The sequence below is a fragment of the Tremella mesenterica genome (assembly GCF_000271645.1).
Source record: "Tremella mesenterica DSM 1558 unplaced genomic scaffold TREMEscaffold_2, whole genome shotgun sequence".
In the NCBI taxonomy this organism is placed as follows: domain Eukaryota; kingdom Fungi; phylum Basidiomycota; class Tremellomycetes; order Tremellales; family Tremellaceae; genus Tremella; species Tremella mesenterica.
Genome location: NW_006711226.1, coordinates 380,845 through 403,476, shown reverse-complemented (window position 1 = coordinate 403,476; position 22,632 = coordinate 380,845). Strand labels below are relative to the sequence as shown.

General features: G+C 44.6%; 8 protein-coding genes across 8 annotated transcripts; 5 read left to right on the top strand and 3 right to left on the bottom strand.

The window, feature by feature from the left end:
- On the top strand, positions 1-2,472 carry TREMEDRAFT_73174 (uncharacterized protein; the record flags this gene model as incomplete). The annotated part of the gene is made up of 3 exons (XM_007002995.1): positions 1-1,263; positions 1,306-1,680; positions 1,765-2,472. Exons 1-3 carry the CDS (start codon positions 598-600, stop codon positions 2,470-2,472), a joined length of 1,749 nt encoding a protein of 582 aa, XP_007003057.1. The 5' UTR covers positions 1-597.
- Positions 2,473-3,794: 1,322 nt separating this feature from the next.
- Positions 3,795-7,320, top strand: TREMEDRAFT_59998 (uncharacterized protein; the record flags this gene model as incomplete). Its single annotated transcript, XM_007002616.1, has 9 exons — positions 3,795-3,831; positions 4,201-4,310; positions 4,573-4,777; positions 5,097-5,239; positions 5,390-6,269; positions 6,515-6,595; positions 6,872-6,994; positions 7,197-7,221; positions 7,272-7,320. The coding sequence occupies 9 exons, from the start codon at positions 3,795-3,797 to the stop codon at positions 7,318-7,320; spliced, it is 1,653 nt and encodes a 550-aa protein (XP_007002678.1).
- A 335-nt stretch (positions 7,321-7,655) lies between these two features.
- On the bottom strand, positions 7,656-9,960 carry TREMEDRAFT_59997 (uncharacterized protein; the record flags this gene model as incomplete). Its single annotated transcript, XM_007002615.1, has 2 exons — positions 7,656-9,372; positions 9,419-9,960. 2 exons carry the CDS (start codon positions 9,958-9,960, stop codon positions 7,656-7,658), a joined length of 2,259 nt encoding a protein of 752 aa, XP_007002677.1.
- A 582-nt stretch (positions 9,961-10,542) lies between these two features.
- On the bottom strand, positions 10,543-12,018 carry TREMEDRAFT_73172 (uncharacterized protein; the record flags this gene model as incomplete). Its single annotated transcript, XM_007002993.1, has 5 exons — positions 11,963-12,018; positions 11,696-11,884; positions 11,573-11,626; positions 11,133-11,415; positions 10,543-10,913 (listed from the first exon to the last, which is right to left on the bottom strand). Exons 1-5 carry the CDS (start codon positions 11,981-11,983, stop codon positions 10,543-10,545), a joined length of 918 nt encoding a protein of 305 aa, XP_007003055.1. The 5' UTR covers positions 11,984-12,018.
- Positions 12,019-12,211: 193 nt separating this feature from the next.
- On the top strand, positions 12,212-15,215 carry TREMEDRAFT_42543 (uncharacterized protein). The gene is made up of 4 exons (XM_007002460.1): positions 12,212-13,789; positions 14,060-14,295; positions 14,475-14,511; positions 14,649-15,215. The coding sequence occupies exons 1-4, from the start codon at positions 12,260-12,262 to the stop codon at positions 14,934-14,936; spliced, it is 2,091 nt and encodes a 696-aa protein (XP_007002522.1). The 5' UTR covers positions 12,212-12,259; the 3' UTR covers positions 14,937-15,215.
- A 964-nt stretch (positions 15,216-16,179) lies between these two features.
- Positions 16,180-16,518, bottom strand: TREMEDRAFT_19329 (uncharacterized protein; the record flags this gene model as incomplete). The annotated part of the gene is made up of 1 exon (XM_007002184.1): positions 16,180-16,518. A coding segment is annotated over one exon (339 nt), but the record flags the coding sequence as incomplete, so codon positions are not given.
- Positions 16,519-17,315: 797 nt separating this feature from the next.
- TREMEDRAFT_27507 (uncharacterized protein) lies at positions 17,316-19,034 on the top strand (the record flags this gene model as incomplete). Its single annotated transcript, XM_007002297.1, has 6 exons — positions 17,316-17,440; positions 17,739-17,828; positions 18,013-18,118; positions 18,276-18,491; positions 18,579-18,749; positions 18,951-19,034. 6 exons carry the CDS (start codon positions 17,316-17,318, stop codon positions 19,032-19,034), a joined length of 792 nt encoding a protein of 263 aa, XP_007002359.1.
- Positions 19,035-19,597: 563 nt separating this feature from the next.
- On the top strand, positions 19,598-21,385 carry TREMEDRAFT_27547 (uncharacterized protein; the record flags this gene model as incomplete). The annotated part of the gene is made up of 5 exons (XM_007002304.1): positions 19,598-19,690; positions 20,018-20,131; positions 20,246-20,466; positions 20,741-20,978; positions 21,113-21,385. Coding segments are annotated over 5 exons (939 nt in total), but the record flags the coding sequence as incomplete, so codon positions are not given.
- Positions 21,386-22,632: the final 1,247 nt, after the last annotated feature.

Here is a 22,632-nt window from a genome sequence, read left to right as displayed (position 1 = left end):
GACACTCTTACTCGCACCGCTTATCTGACGGTGATCTTACATGGTAGATACTCGAGAATGGAGCGAAAAGTCAAAAGCAAGAGAGCAAAGATGGACCGCAGTGAAAGAAGACGAAAGGACATCCTTCTGTGGTCCCGAAGAGATCAAAGCGAAAGGTACCCGTAGTGTTTCATCTTGCATCAAGCTTGTCCCTCGCGTCGCTTGTCAACTGGTTAAGGGGGAAGAGGAGAGGAGGACACGTCTATAGCTCAGGGCGGATGATACAAGGGGTAAATGACAACAAGCTTAAAACTGTAAGAACGGATTGTTGAATCAATCAACCTATTGACCCCTTGTCCATCCCATCCACTTCCCATCCCCACCATTCAATCTTCTATCTCTCCCTATCCTTCCCACTCTCACCACTTCTAAAATCATCTACTAACTCTATCCTCAAGACGCAAGACGTCCTCTCATCCATCCAAACTCTGTAGCCTTGTAGGCTCGTCCATTCCTTCTCATCACGCTCTTTCCTCTCCTCTCCTCATCTTGTTCGACGTAACGGAACCCGGTGCCCATCTGTGACCTAGTGATCAGCAGCTAACAACGTCGACAAAAATGAGATTCTCACTCGCTTTCATCGCCATGGTGGCCACTCTCATGGTCACCGCTCAACCACATTCCCCAGCATATGCCAAACGACACAAACTTCTTCAAAGACGCATGGACAATAACACGATGGTCAAAGCGTCCAACACGACCGTTTTAGCTCTCAACAGTACTCAGACGAACGATGATGATGATTGTGATGATTCCATTGACGATTTCTCTACCTCTTCCGACAACAGTACCTCTGTCGGGGATACGAGCTTTCTCATCAATACCAATTCGAGCTCTCTTTCCAATTCCACCGTGTCATTCACCGATGCAGCAACCAACGGCACTTCTGTTCTTGACACTGGGGACGGAGATTGTGATGAGGAGGAAGATGATGATGATGATGATGAGTGTGATGATAGCGACGATGATGAAGATGATGATGATTGTGAAGGTGACGATGGTAGTCAAGATGGAGGTGATGGAGACGGTGGAGATGGTGGGGACGGAAGTGAAGATGTCGTCGTTCCCTCTTCCGGTACTTCCAGCGTATCCAGTGCTTCCAGCAGCAGCTCTTTACCCACTGGCTCTCCTATCGGGGCACTCAACTTTGCTCAGACAAGCTCTGCAACTTCCACATCCGCCGCTTCAGGAGTGACAGCAGCGGACGATGCGGAATGTGACACGGTGAGTTCTGCTCCTCCTCAGATGATCCAAACTGACTGTTAGCCAAAGACTTTCACGGTCACCGTAACTGTCACTGCCAGCGATAGTGCAAGTGCAAGTGCCAGTGCCAGTGCCAGTGGGAATGCCGGAGTAAAAACAGGTGTTGTCAACGCAGCCGTCCCTGCCTCCTCATCTACGTCCACGGCCGCAGCGGCCACGAAATCCGCTACTCCCATCGTGGATGCAGCTACCGGAGGGTCAAAAACAACCACCAGTGGAGGAGATACGAGTGGAGACGATGGGAGTGGAGGTAGCGAAGATATAGTGACTGGTGGAGGTAACGATGATGGTGGGGATGATGATGATGATTGTGATGAAACCGGTGATGAAGATGATGATGAGGATTGTGATACGGAAGATGACGGTGATGATGATGAGGTATGTTCATATTTCTCCATCCTTTTCTTCCTTGCCTATTTCATCCCAATTGTACTGAGAATCTTTCAATTTGTTGACGAACAGGATTGTGATGACTCTGACGATTTATCCATTACAGCTACCAATTCGACCACTTTACTCTCCGGCTCTTCAGATGATGGAGAAGATTGTGAAGATTTACCTTCCCTCTCAAATGATACAATGTTATTCACCAACGCTTCTTGGACGTTTGATAATAAAACCGGTGGAGATTATCTCGGTACTTTACCCGGACATCGAGTTGTGAACCTCACCACAGAAGGTGGGAATGGTACTTTCCTTGGACATTTACCTGGACATGAAGTCAACGTGACGGAATTAGGTACTTTGCCTGGACATGAAGGTGGGGATATGGGAAATGGAACTTTTTTAGGTACTTTACCAGGACATAAAGTCAACGTCACTTTACCTTCTTCCTCTTCTTCTTCTCCTACCGAGATCCCAACCCCTTCTTCATCTTCTGCCCCTGTTTCCTCTTCCTCATCTTCATCTGCTCCGTCTTTCCCATCTTCATCTTCTTCGTCAAACAACCCAGTTGGTTCACCCCCACCATCTCCAATCGAAGATATCCAATCGATTTCAAGCTCTAAATCAACGAACGACGGTTTAGAAGGTTTCTCTCGATTTTCTTCTCCCGCTTCTAGCTCTAGTTCTAGTTCCAGTGCGGCAGGAGGACCAGGTAAAGAAACGACTTTAACTGCTCCTGGAGCCGTACCGACCGAAAGACGTAGGACCAAGATCTGGAGGGGTTGAACGGGGTTTAGATGAATCATACTTTATTTCTACTTTCCTCTCATCTCTCAATGTTCTGTTTGATCCACATATCTTACTCGACGTCTATCTCTGACCTTATCTCGAAACTCGTTCTCTTCGAGATTTCCCCTCATCTCGCTCAACCCATGACCCCTCCAACGTCAAATGGACATTTCCCATCACTTGACTTTGCCCAAAGTTTATCTGAAATCCAAGATTTATCCGTATGTGAATAAAGATACCCATAAGTAGTAGTAGAGTAAAGCGCTGTGCGCTGAAATACCACAATATCAATGTCAATGCATTTGTTGACTCTCGTTCGTTGTTCAAACTTGTGATTACTTGCTCCCATCCGCCGATACTTGCACTTACTTGCACCCAATTGCACAGACTCGAACTTACTTGCACCCAATCGCACCCACTCTCTCTCACTCGCACTCGACCATGTCGATAAATCAGATACAAGCACTACTACAGAATTTAGAGTACAAGTACTCGTAGAGTATACTTATACTCGTGGAGCATACTTATACTCGTAAGGGAGACAAAATGAAAAGGAGTAAAATTCCGAAAACTAATCCTCAATCGTTATCTCTCCGAGCAAAAATTCAAATTCCATCGGCCTTGTTCCGGCTGTTTCCCCTCTCTCCTCTCCTCTCCTCTTCCTCCCTTCACCCCTCAATGCCCAACCGGCGACCCGAAGTCCCGAATGTTCATGTCACTAATGGTTATTTTCGCTCACTACTACTTGTACTTACTTTTACTTTACTCTTGATCGTTTATACGACCATACCATACGAAATCTTTTTGACCATCATACGACCTTACCATAAAAGGTTTTTTCATAAGCTCATAGACGGATCGCGGGACAAGTCCGATCTACGATCAAAACGAGATAAGGGGGTTTTCGACCATAGGAAAGATCTTTCATTCCATACGATAATCCATTAGGCCATTAGGCTATCAGATCATTAGACCACTGTTCTAGATCAAGAACCGAATTTGTGACGAGGACACTTTGTTAGAACTGGATTGAGGTCTTGGAAACAAGGTTCGAAGACTAGAAGACTATAGTCATAGGATTTCAAGGGCTTCTTTGACTTTTGTCGGATCAAGTACGACGACCAAGTTCCGAAGACCTAGAATAAGTAGAATATACCAATTCTTAAGACGGACCGACCACCACGTCTTACTTGAGAAGGCTCGCAAGATCGCAAGTCTAAGCATCGAGTAGAGTTGAGTGAAAGGTTAGAGAAGACTCATGAGAGTCATAACGTTTCTTATAATTTGGTCTCAAGAATAGTAGTCTTTTAGTTGGAAAGATGACATTCTCACCAACGGGCGTTATCATCTACAAGGGTGAGTTTACAAACTTCTTCTTCTACTTTTGGTTTAACATTCTTCCCTTTCTTTCACTTCTTAAGTACTATTCTACAGAAGGGTCCTCCGTTTATTGTGTTCTTTTTTGGATCTGGATTTGGATTTTACCCTCGAGGGAACCTCATTCATCATGTCTATCGAATCATCATACATGTCTATCGAATCATCATATGATTGAGCATATCTCATCCATCTCTTCTTTTTCTTCTTTTTCTTCTCTTCTACTGGAACTGTTTCCCTGCTTGTTGTTTTGTCTTTGCGAGGAAAAATGAACGTCGTCCCTGTGATTTATTATATCACAGAATGGAAAGATCTTGATGATGTGCAATCGTCATTGCTGATACTCAGCCTTCGCGCCTACTCTCAAGATGATGCTTTGTATATGCGTTGGTTGGATTTTAGCGAAGAGAGGTATATTCCCTCCTCCGGCCGCTAGAGGAGTTTCCATTTTGTCTTTGGTGAGTGTCTCAACTTAAAACTTCTTTGTCTTTCCCCCTTTCCCCTGACATGGTCTCCCCCGCCTCTGTCTTTCTCTTCGATCTAGCGTTTTCCGTCTACCGCTTCATTTCACTCTACTTTACATCTATTCCTCTGTCTATCCCTGACTCTCTTCTCTCTGAGAATGTTACTCTCCAACCTTTAACTCCTTTCCCTCTGAGTCATACAAACATACATCCCACTCAACACGCCACAACGACATGGTCCTAAAACTGACATCAGAACGTCGGCCTCCCCTCCTTGATATTCAGCTCCATGGTATCTTCCTTCACCCCTCAAAACATCTCAGCATTCGGTCCACTCGCGCTTGTGGCTTTCATGTACATGACCGTCGGAGGTTTACTAGGATGGATAGTGCGGGAAATCTTCTACGTCCCTGCGGATTTCAGATATGGGATCGTTGTGATGGGTGTTATTTCCAATTGGGGTGAGTGCAGTTTTCCTCTACATTGATTTTATTACTTTTCAAGCTTTGGTACAATCGACTTCGACTTGTTTGAAGAACTCCCATGATTTTGATGTCCCATTCCATGGTCTAGTGCGGCATCACCACCGCGTTAAGCTCCTCTCATAAGTGTAATCACATCTTCTCAATCACCCGGAGCAAGCGAAAAAACATGGGGCCATCCGCTCTTCTGATAATATCCGTTGTATCCCGCGTTCTTTGGTCGTTCTCCGTTTGCAGGACCGATCGCGCTATGGCCTAGTCACCTTAGCCTACAATTCCTTGCATAGCTCACACTCAGGTAACCTACCAACCGCAGTGGTACAGACCGTGGCGCAGAACGCGCCTTTCGACCCGTCCACAGATATAGAACTAGGTGTTGCCTACATCGCCGTGTTCATTCTTCTTATGAACACCCTTTTGTTTCCTGTGGGATTGCACAAGGTTTGTCATCTAACATCCTTCTCATATTCCTTCCTCATCCTCAGTCCCATCTATTCTCCTCTCCATCAGACATATCAAAACGACCATCCTGCTGTCGTGTTTTCGAACGTAATTGTCATGCTCCTCTGAAGATTTTCAGCTGACCTTCAGCTCTGCGCCCTCGACTTTAAAGAATCCAACCTTGTCAAAGAACATCTTCCCGCCCGAGAACGCTGGGCCAACCGTTTAAATCTCTTGAAATCTCTCTTTCGTCATTCCTCTAAATCCAACACGAATTCCCTCAAAACTCCCGTTGATATCTCCACAATACCACGTCCTACATCACCTTTAGTCGAATTCGAGAAAAACGACGTCTTGACTCCAACAGCACTCACAACTCAATTCCCTGATTACCTAAACGAGACAGATGAAGGTCCATCTGATCTAAGTCGTGCTCGATCTACACCTCAATCTCGTACTCATCTTCTCAATAATGGTATTCCACCAACTCGTAAAACATCTCGAACAGCTTCACTCTCTTCAGTCAGACGTATACCACCAACAGCACCATTAGAAGTTGCAGATTTAACACAACCATGTTTACCCACTATTTCTTTAAATTCAAATGGTGGTCCTATATCTATACTTCCTGTTTGTTCTCATCGTGAACAAACAGATTTACAATATTCAACACCTATAACACCTCCACAAAGTATACATAAACCAACTATATGGCATAAAATCTTAATGATCGGCAAAAGTTTCCTGATGCCTGTTTCTTTAGCTGTAGTTATCGCTATACCTTGTTCAGTGGTTCTACCACTTAAATCTTTATTCACTCATGTGGATGGTTGGACAGGTAGTAAAATGCCAAATGCTCCTGATGGTAAACCTCCATTAGCTTTCATACAAGATACGGCCACTTTTATAGGTGGTATGACTATTCCTGCTACTTTGATTTTACTCGGTGCAAGTATTGCTAGGTTGAAAACTCCAAAGAAATGGAGTGATCAACCTATTGCTGCTATTTGTGCGATGACGGCAGTGAAGAGTGAGTCGGTTCTCTATTTTCTATCTCCTTATCCCCCTTACGTCCTGCAGTGTTCTCCCTTCACGTTTGAGAAACATGTCGTACATGTTGCCTTTCCACACTCCCTAATCGCTCCATCACTTCGCTCCATGTACGAAGAAATGAATGTCATTTCTTCACATCTTGAATGTCGTACTCATTCGAGGTTCAGGTCAACGCAAAGATGGTCATTGTTACGGCGCCAAAATATGACATGCTGATATCAGTGATAATAGCCCCTGTATTCGGAGTCTTCGTAGTTCAAGCTCTTCGAGACAACACTTCTCTTTTCCCGAAAGAAGATCTCAGTGAGTCTATTCTTGTCCTCTCCCTTCCTTCCCCCCTCCCTTACTTCACTGTTCCATCTACTCCTATCTCGATATCATCACATCTATGTCAAGCAAGCCATGTCCGCTTTCCTTACCCCACCGGTCATTTCGACGTCTTCAAAGACTTACTCACCCCTCTGATGATCAAGTCCGAGTCGGACCACCAATGGGCAATCATCAGTGTTCGTTTCGCTCTCATATCGTACAAGTTTATCGTGGTGTCCAATAAATAATAGGTATATACTGACGTCATAGTGAGAACTTTCGTTTCTGTCCTTCTATCAGGAACACCAGCAGCGGTCAATCAATTGGTCGTAACTCAATTATATAACCCAGCTGGAAGTGCGGACACTTTAGCTAGTTTTCTATCATTACAATGTAAGTTACTCTTTCTCTCCTTACACATCTCTTCCATCCTAATCTCGCCTTTCTCCACATCATATCCTCCCTTGTGACCTGAACATGTATCGCCTTCCCTGGTCAACCTCAAAATGGTACTGTTAATTGCCGTCCTCGTTCCTCGTCGAATGAAATATGTCGCGTTTGGAAAAGAGGAAAAAAGAAAGTGTTAATGGGGTAGATCTCTTGATGCCTATTTTATCTACGTAAGTCCCTTCTGACATATCAAAAGTTGGTGTGGAGATTGACCAGACAGTGCTTTAGCAGCAATAGCATTGTACGTTACGGAACAACAACGGTCATAGATGCATACATTTGAAGAAGAAAAAGGTTTCATCGTGTATCTTTCAAACTTCACAACCATCATCTAGTCCTTCATATCATGACTTGAACGATTTGGCTCCACACTCCAACGTCAACGTCCGACTTGATGTTCAATAAGGCGAACTTGAGTTTCTCTTCACGGTTCTGTTTGACTTCCCCCTGGCGGATCATAACGTTTGGTAGGAAGATGTGTTTGAATTGAGGAAAAGTAGGTTTTCTCAATCAGAAGGAGTGTGTGTCTCGACAAAGCATCATAATCTAATGTGTGGATCTGAGGAAGTGACTAGAGAAGTGAGCTAGAGATACTTTCAGACTATCAAACAATGTGTCGATGTCCACTACTACCACCTGCCACCCAACTTTCCCTCACTGTTCCCTTTCTAGCTAATTTAAAAGCTTCTTCTCTAGCTTGGTCGAGGGACACCATCTTTCCGTTCCCTCTCCCTTCTTTCTTCTTATCCTTTCTAACCTTTCTCTTCTCCGTCCTCACGATTTTCCTTCTCCTATACCGGATATCGAATAAACTTGGAGATCCATACCCACCGTTATTGTCAGATTCATATCCATCTTTGGACCAAGAATGAGATTTGGATCCAGATCCAGACCTGGATCTGGATTTGGACTGCGAGTCGGAACGAGAGTCAGAATCAGAATCAGAGTCAAGATCAAATTGAGAATCAGGACTTTTACCAGATCGAAGGGGAACTACTAAAGTCATTTCTAGACTCATATCCATTTCCACCTTTCGTTTCTCCTGTCTTTTTCCTTTGTCTAACGCACGAACAACGTCTCTGCTATGTTCGGAAAGATGTCCGGAGTTCTTTGGTCCACGTGAAGAAGTCGTTTTGAAAATCTTGTTCGCTCGAGAACATGTCATGGCTGATCTCGATATTTGAACATGTTCCCTCTTTTCTTGTCTCTCAATCCACTTATTCGACTCAATCTCGTGATTATGATCATCTCCATTATGTCGGTCGCCAATGTCCATATCAACTTCCATCCCATTTTCTTGCTCATTTCTTGAATCCTCTCTCTGACTGGTAAATCCAGCTCTCTGGGAAGATACTTTATCTGTGCGAGATACGCCATATGACCTTCTTTCACTCACACTCTTCTCACTTTCAAATTGTTCTCTACCTCGCACCTCAATGTCCGTTCTTGCGTATTCTTTAAAAGGCGAAGTAGATCTACTAGGCGGATCGTCCTCAATCTGAAACATACCTTTCCTCCCACTATTCAAAACGTTCTCTCCGATCGAGGTTAGTGAGGGTAAAGTAGGAAGAGTGATAGGTTCTGATTCCAACCATGATTCTTCAGCACTTCCTAATTCTTCTCTCTTTGACCTCCCTCCTAATTTAGGTGGACGCATTCTACGACGTGCTTCTAGTTCTTCGAGAGATTGAGAAGGATGAAATTGTGGTCGTCTCCATTCCCATGGTCTTTCTGGAGGATTCATTCTCACAGAGGAAGGTCGAGAGATTGGACGGATACTGGAGTCTACATACTCTGAATGAGCACAGAAGTTCGGGGTATCGACCAAACGGTGGATATGGTCGGGTTGAAATGTTTGTGGAGTCGTGTTGAAAGGAGGTTGGACGTTATTGGAAGATTTTACATCTTGAACATGAGTTGGGACATGATCGGTGAATTGGTGTGATTCTGAAGGTTTGAAAGTCGGATCTTTCGAAGTCTTCACTGTTTCTTCTTGTTGCGAAACAATGGTCGGGTGAGGAAGCGCATAAGTTCGTGAAGTGGACGGAGAAAGATGAACGATCAAAGATTGATCAGAGCTGTCGGTCCTTCCCTCTGATTCGTCACGAACGAAAGGCCGAGATGGATAATGAGCAGAAGTCAAGATCGTCTCGACTACTTGAGCTTTACGAGGTACAGGAGCAATAGGAGTAAGAATTTGGATACGTCTCTTCCCATCGAACCAAGCTTCTAAACTCTCCACTGACCCAACACCAGGTTCTTTCTTCATTTCCATCTTGTTCGGCTTCTCTTCTTCGTTTTTCCTGATCTCTTGGTTCGTCCTGAAATTCAGCTCAACGTCAATGACATGGTTAGTATGTACACTACCTGTGTATCTTTTGCCGAGCAGGATCGGAGATCCCTTGGACGTTGGGTGAAACCATGTTGATGGTGTCAGAGTGAGTGGAAGGGACGTGTCTAGGCATATAGTCGCGAAAATCCGGCTTGGGGATTGTAGCTCCAGCATGTGAATTATCATTATATGTGTCGTTCTTGTCGTATTTGTCGTACACTCCATGCTCCAGTTGGTGCTCTGGGTGTAAAGTCGCAGAGGTAAAGGAATCATGCTGTTGACGACAACTGTCGTATCCTACGTCTTTTGAAGAGGGAAGAGGAGAAAGATAACGATTGCGAAGTAAAGCTCGACTGGCAGCACGAGCGTTGGATTCTGCTTGTCGTTCGAATTGCTTGATGTCGAGCTCTGAGGGAAGGGCGTATACCTCTTCAGGAGGTTCGGGGGTGATTGGCGTACTATGCGCAGCTGTGGGTTGAGGAGGGAAGGTGGGATGAAGGTTAACGGCGAGCACGTCTGGTAGACCTGGTCCGGATCCCCGGGTCCGACGGGGAGAAAAGTGTGCGTGATCGGTCATGATGTGCGACTTGACGATGGAGTGATCAGTGCAAGATTGGGAGTTTTAGAAAGAGGGAATGAAGAATGAGGGAGGAGGGAGTCGCTGAGTGTTGTAAGAGGAAGAACGAGGAGGAGAAAAATAGAGGAAGAGAGTGTAAAGATCGGTTTGTAACTCCAAGTAATGAGACAGGATTCAACGCAAAGAGAGAAATGAGGAAGGCACACGAAATAATAGTTGAGGATAGTGAAGGGCAAATGGATCAAAGAAGATTCAAGGTGTCACCTGGAAAAGGGAGGGGAGAAGGAACGCTCTCGATGCGAAGAAACTAGTAATGAAGGCAGGGGCAGAATCAGCAATAAGCGAAGAGCTAGTTTGTGAAAACAATGATAAGAAAAAGTCTGGTATCACGAAGAAAGTCCACAATGAATATATCTTGTAAAGAAACTTGGTAGAAATCTCTCATTCACAATTTCAGAGATCCGAGCGTCAAATTCATGTTCAGTGGACACAGGTTAGTGATGAGTGAGTCGTGACTGTACATACTGTGAGTATATTATTGTCAGTACATTCTTATCAGTCAAATATACAATGTCCCACCCTCTAATCCAACTTTCTAGCCCATACTCTTCCTATCCCAGGAGCCTCCAAAACATGTTCTTCCACACTCGTCCTCGATCCCACTCCGTCCCCCTCTTTATTGGTACTTATCAATCCCTCACCTTTGGAACCATACATGATCATCTGAGTGGCAAGGACGAGATTCAGAATGGCTGCACTTAAGAAACCCCAAAATACTAGAGGATCGTCGATTTCTTGGTAAGTGGTGAATAACCTGGCTAAACAGCCGAGAAGGGCGTTAAAGACTGCGAAAGCGGAGAGGTTACCGGTGGATCGGGCGGCGTGGTTGGACATGATCTGCGGGGCTTTGGATAGAAGAGAGAGGGGTAAGGTGGCAGCTTGAAGAAGAGATACTGAAGGTTAGTTCAGTTCTCTTTTTACAGAGACCGTCCAGCTTTCACCAATCGCAACGACATTTTTCCTGGCCGATGAGATCGCAGGCATGGTGGAGGGAAACGATGCAGTACTGCTGACGATTTGTACTAATCACGAGAGAAGACGAGGAAGTTTAACAGACATCATATACGCGTCGGTCAGACGGGGATGTTATAGAAAGAGAAAGGGCCACTTACATAGAGGAGCAGGACATAATTGTTCAGACCATAAGAACAAACCCAATACAGCCGCCACCACCGCTCCTGGAAACACCCTCCTCAATCCTCCACGTGGTCTCGTATGGTTCAGAGGTCGTTTAGGACTGTTTGCAACTCCCTTTGAAGGTGAGAAATAGAGGATGAGAAGTGTGATGATGACATTTTGTATGGTGAGGAAGAAATTCTCCCCATAGGTCGAAAAAGGAAAAGCGGCTCGAGAGGCGTATGCTAGGGATATGGCGTAAGAGGCAGTTTCGAGGATCTGAAGTAAGCAGAGATTTCTTGCCTGCCCTCAATATCTGTATATACCACCGTCTGACTTGTTCGTGAAGACGATTCAATCAAAGCCGACTGCGCGGAGCATAATAACTCGATGAGTATGATATCTGTTACAGACGCAAAGAGGAAAGACGACTTACATATGCGGATAAGGATAATCCCCTGGCAGAGCTGGTACTGACGATAGTGATTATCTATCTATCAGCTTTTGAGCTGATCAGTAAAATACAACCTGGGTAGTGGGAAGATGGAGAATTACTCACCTGGGGAATTTTGACAATTGCTCCTCCTAAAACTATCCCTAATCCTAATCCTTTACTCAAAGCATACTTCAAACATTCCACATGTGTGATATCAAAGTCATATACCAGAATGGAATAACATCTCTGTCCTATGAGTGCTTCGGCCGGTTGTCGGATGAACAGGGGTATGTTTTGAGTGATAGTAGTGACCTTTGAAATATAAGCTACCATTCCACTTTGTCTGGCCTGTTACACGCTGGCCAAGTCGTACCGAATTACGAGACTCACGGCGGTATGAAAAGTTGACATTCTCTCGGTATCTCCTTGAGGGGAGTCGAGTAGAGTATACGGGTCCACAGGCGGCAGGTTGAATGTTAGGTGAGGATGAGAGGTTGATGCTTTCATACACAAGTAGTTCCAAAATCGCATTCCAACCATGACGCGCGAGGGGGATGTATGTGTTTACGTAATAATAGCATTCCCCCCACTGCACGGCTCAAAATCGCCTTTCTACGAGTCTTCAGACGACATTTGACGGGCAAGACCACAGCGACGACGACGAAGGTGAAGACGTAGACAAGGGCTATGAACATAGTTGGGACGTCAAGAGCGGGTATATCACTCTACAGATGGTCACTTCCGAGAAGATTAGGACGACCGGAGCATCGCTGTCGACCGACCAGATTCACATCCGGATTTCATGGATCTACGAACACAGCTCGTACTATAACCTCTAGTCCGCTGTTGAGACCGGTGAAACAGCTCCCACGACATTCATTTCGTCATATATCTCGACAAATCCCTCTCCTATCCTCTCACATCTATCTGTCAACATCTTATCGCTCTCTTTTTAGCTCTTCATCTCGTCATGCGACCATCTCCCTCCACCCTTCATCGATACCCTCCCCTCCCCTACCTGTAACTCGTATCAGCAGACGTCTTAGACGTCTTCGACGTCTTCGTAACCTTCTCATCCTTCTCATTACTTGCACTATCTTATACGAATCTTATCCTCCCTTTCGACATTCCTTACTAGCTCTTGTCCGTTGTGCTCGATTGATGGAAGCCGTCATTCTCAACGTATGGGATTACAAACAAACCTTTGCATTCGAAGATTCCCTCACACCACTTGACTCTCTCACTGCAGATCAACGTTCTGTCCGAAGACAAAGACGAAGAGAATGTCATCTCAGATCTTCCAAACGTATGCTTGAAGCACTTAAAAAGAATTCTGGTATTTACGTAAAACTAGGTCAACATGTAGCTGCCGTTCAAGTTTTACCTCCTGAATGGACATCGACCATGACACCATTACAAGATCAATGTTTTCCCACTCCTATCCCCGACGTGGATCTCATGTTGAAAAAAGATTTAGGAAAAGGTATAGAAGATCTTTTCTCTGAATTTGATCCTAATCCTATCGGTGTCGCCTCTCTCGCTCAGGTACATCGAGCCATTGATAAACGTTCCGGTAGAAGAGTAGCTGTCAAATTACAACATTCAGATTTAGAAGAATTCGCAAAGGTCGATATGGCTACAGTCAATTTCGCTATCAATCTTGTCAGATACGTTTTTCCAAATTTTGAATTCTCATGGCTTGGAGAAGAAATGAATCAAATGTTACCTCTTGAAATGGATTTCAGACAAGAAGCTATCAATGCTACTAGAACTATTGAAAACTTTTCAGAATTCAAAGGTAAAACGTCATTATATATCCCAGAGGTTTTATGGGCAGAACGTAGAGTGTTAGTCATGGAGTATATCGATGGTAAAAGGGTGGATGATTTAGCATATTTGAAACAACATAAAATTGATAGAAATCAAGTTTCACAAGAACTTAGTAGAATCTTTTCGAAAATGGTTTATATCGATGGATTCTTTCATGCAGATCCACATCATGGGAATCTGTTGGTGAGACCGAAAGCGAAGAATTCGTCAAGTCCTTTCAATTTCGATGTGGTGTTGTTGGATCATGGCCAATATTTTGATATTCCTGATGATCTAAGAGTCAACTATGCCAGATTTTGGTTGAGTTTGTTGAAGAGAAGTTCGGAGGAGACAAGTAAGGAAAGGAGGAAATATGCCAGGTTGGTAGGGAATATTGACGATGAGATGGTGAGTTTCCGAGTTTCCGAGTTTCTCTCCGCAACGCATCACCTCACCTTCTCTACCTTCATCAACAGATCAACAACCCTCACACCTGGGCTTCCTCTCCCCCTCTTTCCACCAGTTCGATACCCACCGCATGACTACCGTTCTTGTCCAGTGTGTCAATTCCTGTGATTGCCGAGTGCCTCGTCATTCTTTTAGTCGTAGAGTCTATGGCGGATAGTCAACTAGTGAAGAAGATCAGGGGGACACAAAAACCTCGTCGCTCACTCTCAGTACCCCGTCCTGGAATCAGCCATCACAGGTCGTCTAAACCTCTCCGACCCCACCACCGCCGATCCTTCTTCACGCCCTTCATCCCTCCTTGACGAAAGATCGATGGATGACAAGGAAATCGCCAAGTTGCGCAATGCGATGATGGAGAGAGAAGGTCTCATAATGGAGATCTTCGAGTTATTGAGGACTGTCCCGAGGAGGTTGTTGATGATTCTCAAATTGTCAGATTTGCAGAGGTATGTTTTTCACTGGTGTTTTCTTTCTTTCCTATTTCCTCTTTCCTTGCCTTGATGTTTCCCATCTGCCCCGCCCTCTTATCTGCGTTTCCCACCGTTCCCACCTGACTCCGGACTGCTCCAGATGAAGAGATATTGGAAGACCCTCCCGTGACCTTTGAGCTTCACTTACGATGCAGATCATTGGACCAATCACTATCTACGACTCACGGTCAAGTCAGTCGTCCCAGTCTCAACACCTCATCCACCATCCACTTCCCATACCCGTCTCATTATCTTGCTACCCCATCCATCCGTTCTTCATCCTGAAGCCGCCAGTAAGCATGTGAAGTAGCCTGAGAGCTTACGAATAGAGTCGCATATTTCTCATCATAGCACAATACTGTGCACAAGCCATCTACCAATCTGACCTTTCGCTCATCCGTACTTCTTACAATACCAACGGTCTCTCTTTTTCCCTTTTGGAGAAATACGTGTCAACGATAGGATCTTACATGTACTGGAAGACGACTTTCGGACTTGCAGAATGGTTGATGGATGTCCGAGCCAGATGGGTAAAAGTAGGTTTGTGGGTTCATGGTTTGACCAGGGGAGGGTTTCGGGGAGCGGGTTTGGAAATGGCTGGATTGAGTGTTGGTTAGTATCATCTCTTCCAAGGTTTCACGACATAACAGACGGACTTATCAGATCATCATGATTAGTCGTAGCTTGTAAAAATTGATCCAGCAACATAAACCGAGAGAAGATGTAAATGATGATGGGGTAGTGGTTGACAGTGGACGGGGGGATGTTTTGTCGACGAATGGATAGAAAGTAGAATGATAGTTGATAGTTGATAGACTCATGGGAAGATCTCCCACAGGGGGGAATCAGATAGCAATAGAGGTTTTTGGGTATTTAGACATGGATCCTTGCATTTGGCGGTTTGATCATCCATTCAACCCATCCAGATACTAAGATCCCCAGGTCGGATCCACTTTCCAACAATCGGCAAAAAAATTAAACAATGAGTTAAGAAAGAAACTTGGGTTAGGGATGCTGACATATGTTATAAGAGAATATATGGCAGAGCAGTAAGGAACGTCATGCCAAAGTCGATTGAAATGGAGTGGAGGATACATATCTTATGAACATATATGTCAACCGAGATGATCTAAAATTCCCTATTTTCAACTAATACCATCTTATATCTTCATTCTCAACCTCGACGCCTTTTTCCCAAGACTCATTTCTTCATCTAGACTGTAACCTCGACGCCTTTTTGCCAAAAACTCCTTCGTTCATCTTCAACATATATCAGTCTTGCGCAAAAACTCTGCTCAACCTCAACTCTTACTCAATCCTCCCTGGTTAACCTTTTCCTCCCCATTCCACTTCACAACTCTCAGCATGACGATCTTCCATAATTAGATAAAGGGAGTAGTTTGAGATTCAGTCAATTGGACCTCTTGAGAGATGAAATGAAGAGATGATGAAATATGAGGCGAGGGGGGATCAGAAACCGGGAGGAAGGACTGCTTGTTGGTTTGATTGACCTTGAGGACCACCGAGAAGCTAAGAATCAGCGTTGAGTTCCTTTTTGTTTTTCACAAAGAAACAAAGACGATTTTATACATATATCGTTCGAGATCCATGATGACACCGGTTTGAAAGGATTGCATGGAAGGAGATGACCATTGGCGACGTCATCCAATATTTCGAATGTAGCTTAAGGATTACATGATAAGATCAAATCTCTGTAGACTCATGAGTAGATAAGTTTAACGAGGAAGTGAAAACAAATCTAAAACAGGGTAAAAAGAAGGAAGATGCAAGAACGTCACAACACCGATAAAAATGTAGGACAAGATAGATGTGGTCTTTAGAAGAGAAAGTTTTCCCACTGACCTGTTGTTGTCCAGCAGTTTGCATTTGCATTTCCCTTTCCTGTTGAACTATCCTACCTTCATCCTCAATAGCTAAAGCTAATGGTAAACCAATCAACAAAGCACTAGTACTGATCACCCAACCTAAAGTCCCAACACCATTCAAAACTTTAAAGAAGATCCCTTTACTCTTTTCGTATTTTGTATAAACGGAAATTCTAGTAGAGGGTGGTACTATATCTTTCAAAGCTATTAAACGATCGTATATAGTTTCGTTTAATATATCTTGATCATCTTCAATATCAGATAAAGATGAAACGGAGGAAGTGGTTTCGTAATCTGATTCATGTTCGCCTGTGGGGAGAGGAGCGTTTTCTGGGATTTCTTCTACGTGAACTACCATTTTTTTCAAACTTCTTTCTTCTTCTTCGAATGATCAGACGATATCAGAGATGGAAAAGTTGATAGGGATAGGAGTCGGGGTTGTTTCTTTGATATGTAAGATTGAGATTATGTGAGATCTTGTTGTAGAGGATGAGTTGACGAGTTGATATTGAACCTGGACTGATTTGCAATTGCAGGACTGGACTCTTGAAGGACAAAAAAACGAAGTAGAGTGTAAGAGATAGGCGCGGCTAGGTGCAAAAGACAAATCTGGCGTACCTAATAAAGTCCAAACAATTTCTTTACGTAATTCTATATGACAAGGTTATAAAGAGGAAAATCCCTCACCCTCTTCTTCTTCTTTAGTCAAATTGTACAAGGTCTCATCTTATTGTGACACTCAAGACTTTACCTTTAAATGTCAGAGTCGTCCTACTATGAGAACCTAGATTATCGTCGAATGACGGGACAAGATTGTTTAGCCAACACTTTAGATAAAATGGGGTGAATAACGGCCTGGGTCTTGCCCACACACAGATGTTTTCGTTACCTTTTTCGATCTATGCATGGTGTTCTGAGTCTCATGTACATTGTTCAATCATCTTGACGAGATCGTTTTTGCCGGCATGCAGGTTGCACGTATGATGATGGTCAGAGTGGACATGTGCGTTTTACAGCTAGCAGCCGGAACAAGAAGAAGATTTGACGAGGAGTAGTACTTAGTGAAGAGATTAAGAGGTTTCATTTGCGTGTTTGACTCATGACATCGAAATGACCACATTTGATAGAAGACGAATACAAGCTCCGGAAACTTCTTATGCTCCTACTTTCGAGTCTTCCTCAATTATTGTAGATAATGGCCTGGGTACAGGTGATGATGGATTTCATGTGGGATCGTCAAGAGAAAGGAAAGAGAGACCGTTATGTGAGTATCTTTCTTCTAGCTCAGCCATGTTTCCACTTCCATACTCTCATATACTCCCTGTGTTCCTGCCCATCATATACACACGTCGTCAGGTATGGCATTGCCCACTATTCTTGAGCAGTGAAGGCATATAACTGGCAACGAGATGATCGACTATCAGTGGGACAGAAAGTGATCACCAAAGTGGTGGAAACCCACTTGGTAACTTCACACTCAGAGCTCCCTACTTGATCAATGACCTGGTTGTGTGACTTATATAGATAATGCAGCTCACAGCCAGTCTTCAAAGCGGGTCTTATTGACCAAGCTAATGGGAGTGGATACGTCGAAATTGGTGGTGTCAAGATAGCTTGTTCAGTGTGAGTAGTATCAAATTTCTTCCTCATCTCTTGCTTGAGCTTTACTCTCTGCCAGTTCCTTGGATCCCTTGTCCCACGTCGCTTCCAATATGGACTCTGTCTTTCCTATCTCATGGCTAAATCTGAATATATGGACACTTTGGTCACTTCGTTCATAGGTGGAAATGGGTTGACTAACTCGTAGTTACGGTCCAAGACCAAAACAACCACCATATTCCCCCGAAGGTACACTGAACCTCGAAATCAAATTCGCTCCGTTTGCTTCTCACCCTCGACGAGCACCTCTGCGGGTGAGTCTTCGTGATTCTCTCCCTTCTCCCAATCTGACAATCCCTCAGAAACCTCCATCTGACTTTTGTCCTCACCTAACTTTCCTGACCATTTGACGCGGAGACAAATGCCAGCGTTTGTTTCGAATAAGTTCTTGAGATCGATGCTGACGAACAGGACACCGAACCGATCCCACTCTCCACCCTCCTCTACCGTCTTCTTCTCCCTTGTCTCCAACTCCATCTCTTACCCAAATCATCCATAGACGTCTTCCTCCTCATCCTAGAATCAGACACCTTGTCCAACACCTTATCGGCAGCTTTGACGGTAGCTAGTGGAGCTATAGCCAATGCTGGTATACCCATGTCTGCGCTGGGAATAGGAGGAGTGGTCGTTTCTATCCCTTCTTCTATCGATCTTTCACTACCTCACTCTTCATCGACCATACTGCCAAATACGACCACCTCGAATTCTGTGAAGGCACGTGGAGAAGGGGCGGGAGGGGAAAAGAGATCCGAGCTTATATGTGATCCCTCAATTGAGGAAGAGAATAGTGCGGAAGCTTGCCTTACATTAGGCGTCATGCCCGCTTTGGGGAAATTGAGTTCTTGTTGGTTCACCGGAGAGGCGGATGTTGAGGATGTTGGTTTGGTTAGTTTTAAATTTGATTTCTCGTCAGATGACAATCTTTCTTCCTCTCAACTTCGACGATATCCCTTGTCTCCTTCACCTATACACATGGCCTTAACTCTCTGCTTGAACTTTAAGCTACATTTGAAGTCATTTGTGTGTTTCACATTTGTGGAATGGATCGCGAAACCAAGACTTTCCCTTGCCCATGCTAATGGACAGATGGTGGATTGCGCTGTCAAAGAGACAAAGATGACTCATGCGGTTTTAGCGACAGGTTTATTAGAGTCTGCCGATGTCTCATAACGAATGATATCTCATGCATGAACACTTATATCTCTTCCCCAGTAGTCACCACTTCATAGTTTTCTCTCCGTTTCTCCACTCCGAAGCAGTTAGACATCAGTGGTAGTTCTGAGCGAAACTATGGAGCTATGATCTATGGCCATTAGGGAAAATTACCATACGAACTGCCACTCTGCCACTTTCCTTGCACTCGTCCTATCACCCATGACCCAACTACTCTCAACCCCACCACATTACTTCCCCCTCACACATCCTTCCTTCATTCCTTCAATTCCCAAGTGGTCTTCAAGCAATCAATAACGATCTCATCCATTCTCAACCCACCAATCAACGATCACGACATCCACTGACGATTTCATTGAGTGAGAAAATACAAACGGGTTTTTCAAACGATATTTTACGAACCCTTCCCCCATCATCATCATCATCATACTCCAGCCAACCAATACATGTTCGGAAGACCCCCTCCTCAACGTACAATGAACAATAACGGTACTCTTACCCCTTCCATAGTGACCCCCTCGAATCCTAATGTAGGATCTAATGGAGATGGACAAAATCCGATGGCACAAGGGAGTCCTTATCCCAGTTTACACATGTGGCCTTTGCACGATACGTTCGGGATGAAGATGATACATCTTCCTGAAGGGCAAAGGGTGAGTCCTCCATCCATTATCTATCTTCTTCATCTTGAAATCTCTTGCTCTTCATTCATCACTTCTTACGCTCTTCCTCCAGACTGCCATCATCTATTCTCACAATCAACCGTTCATTAAGCATGCTATGATTGTTCAGACCGAGCCATCCCAGTCCTCCAGCGACAACCTAGGTACTGTTCTTGATGGCTGGGAAGGTCAGCAGATCACATGCATAAGACCTGATGATCTCCGGCTAAGAACTGTGTACCACCAGAGGAATATGAGAGAAAAGCCCGGGCGAGTGGAGTATACGAAAGTTGAACAAGTCGACATACTGATGATCAGATCAAAATTGGTCGTCAGACAAATAACAAGACCATACCAGGTGAACGTAATGCTTATTTCGATAGTAAAGTCTTATCAAGAACTCATGCGGAGATTTGGGAAAGAGGTGGGAAAGTGAGTTATCCCGTTTTCGATTAATTCAACCGTCTGTATCCAATACGTTTCTAACATCTTTTACTGTACCTGATGCATTATACCATTATACCACCAGTACATGACTTACTCCAGATCTATATGAGAGACGTTAAATCATCCAATGGAACATTTATCAACGGTCAACGACTCTCCCCCGAAGGTGTCGAATCACAGCCGTTCGAATTGAAGAATGAAGATATAGTAGAGTTTGGTATTGATATTATTAGTGAGGATAGCAAGACGATCATGCATCATAAAGTCGCAGCGAAGGTTTATTGTGTTTTTGGACCGGAGGATGTAGCTTTGTCTGCCAGGTGAGTTTGTTCACTTTCCTTTGATACCTTACCCATGCGACATGAGTCCTTCTCATAGTCATTCTGATATGCCGATCGATGGGCACTTGCGAGGTGTTCCGTTACTGCAGAAAATGGTCTTTCATCTCAATCATTCTACGTTACTCGAGCTGTGAAATCTACACTACTTCTGCTGTGAAATCTACATTACTCGAGCCGTGACATCAGGGAGATGCTCTGAGTTTATATTGAGGTACTTGCTCAGTCTGGAAGAACGTCTTGACTGATCCTTCAGAGAAATGTCCAACTATCAAGAACAACAACGGGCCGGACGAATGCCTCCACAAGTCGATCAACACCCCGGCGTCGGTCAACCTGTCATGTCGGCCGGTGGGAAAGCCCCAGGATTGAGTTTCGACCATGTCCTTCATAAATTGCAGACGGAGCTGGCCAGGAGTAAAGAAACGGGACAGGAGCTTGATGGGCTGACATCTGCCATGACGGATATACAGTCTACGTTAGGTGGTGGTTTGGTGAGTTTCATTCCACTCGCTGACAACCTCTGTTATCTCAAATGTTTCATGACTTCGTTCCACCAGCATCAAATGCACCAAAGCAGCGTCCGGCGATGTCGCGTGACCATGGACGAACATGCATTGACGATCAGCCCCCCAGCCAAAACGGTTCCGCTGCGAATCTCATACCACCACAATACAGGGCCACAACAGCCGAGGCCAAAGCTGCACTCGCTGGTCCCCATGGTCAACAAGCTGCCGCTTTCATATCTCTCCAGACCCAGCTTAACGAGACCGATCGGGTAGCCGCCAGCCATATGGCCAAAATTTCCCAGTTAGAAGGTCAGTTGAGCGAATACGATGTACTCAAACAACAGCTGGCAGTCATGCGAGAACAAATGGAACAAAACAAACGCGAGATGGAACTTTTAGTCTCTAATACTCGAGGTCGACAATTACGTTTCGCCCCCGAAGCCGACGATGATGATGCGAGAAGTGTCATGACTCTCATGGAAGATGACGAAGCTGAACAACGAGTACGAGATCGTAGGAGGAAAGAACGACCCGCCACTCCTGAACCCATCACCACTCGAGAAGAGGATACGAAATTACAAACTTTATCAGCAGAACTGGCTGAAGCTGTGGCTTTGAGTAAGACACTTCAAGTTCAACATGGTGAAGCAATGTCTGCTGTACAGGCGTTAACCGATAAAATGGGCGAATTGGAAAATACTTTCAATAGTCGGATCGCCGAAGAAGTAGCCAAAACGGAACATCGTTGGGAAACGTGGCGAACAAAATTCGAAGATGGTTGGAGAAAAGAAAGAGAATCTTGGGAAGCTGAGAGAGAACGATTACGTTCTGTCGTACGTGAATGGGAAGAAGCTAGTAGAAGAGCACACGAAGAAGAAGAAGAGAGAGAATTGAATGATTCTTTAGGTGAAGATGAAGATGATGATGACGACGACGATGAGGTTATGATGGATAATGATTGGAAAGATGATGTCGTCACTGGATTACCTATCTCTCCAACGAGGAAGAATAGGAGAAGAAGACCTAGTCATAGAGCTGTATTAGCGGTTAGAGCTTTGAAAGCAGTAGCGGAGGAAGGAGGTAGTACACCAAAAGCAGAGACTGCGAATCTAGAATTGGACGGTCCCATAGGTCATGGGTTGGTTGGGTTGGAAGGTTTCGGTCCTGAAATGAGGAAGAGGGATAGGAAAGGAAGAGAGAGGTTTGAAAAGGGACGGTTAGGAAGGAGGAGAGGTAGTCAAAGTACTTTACCTGCGGAGAAAGAAAGTAGTGAAAGTGGGAAAGAATCGGGAGATACTTTGAAAGAGGATGAAGTGCAAGGGCCTAAAAGACCTCAGAGGTTGCAGGTGAGTATATCGATTTATTTGCTCGTTCATTTTATCACTTTCGTCCGCCTCGTTCTTCCCCTCGTCTGTTCTTGTCTAACATCCGTCCTTTGTCTTTCTCTCACTCACCATTTGCGACGCTCAATCTTCACCCCCTTCGAGGCCGATTGTTCGGTTGTACAAATAGGAAAAGGACACCACTGACCCTAGCCAATACCAATTTTCACCACCCTCGTAGTCGTCGTCATTGCCGGAGCATTGTATTACAAACACAAAGATTGAATTGTATGTATCCTGCGTGCTTGGAATAACCT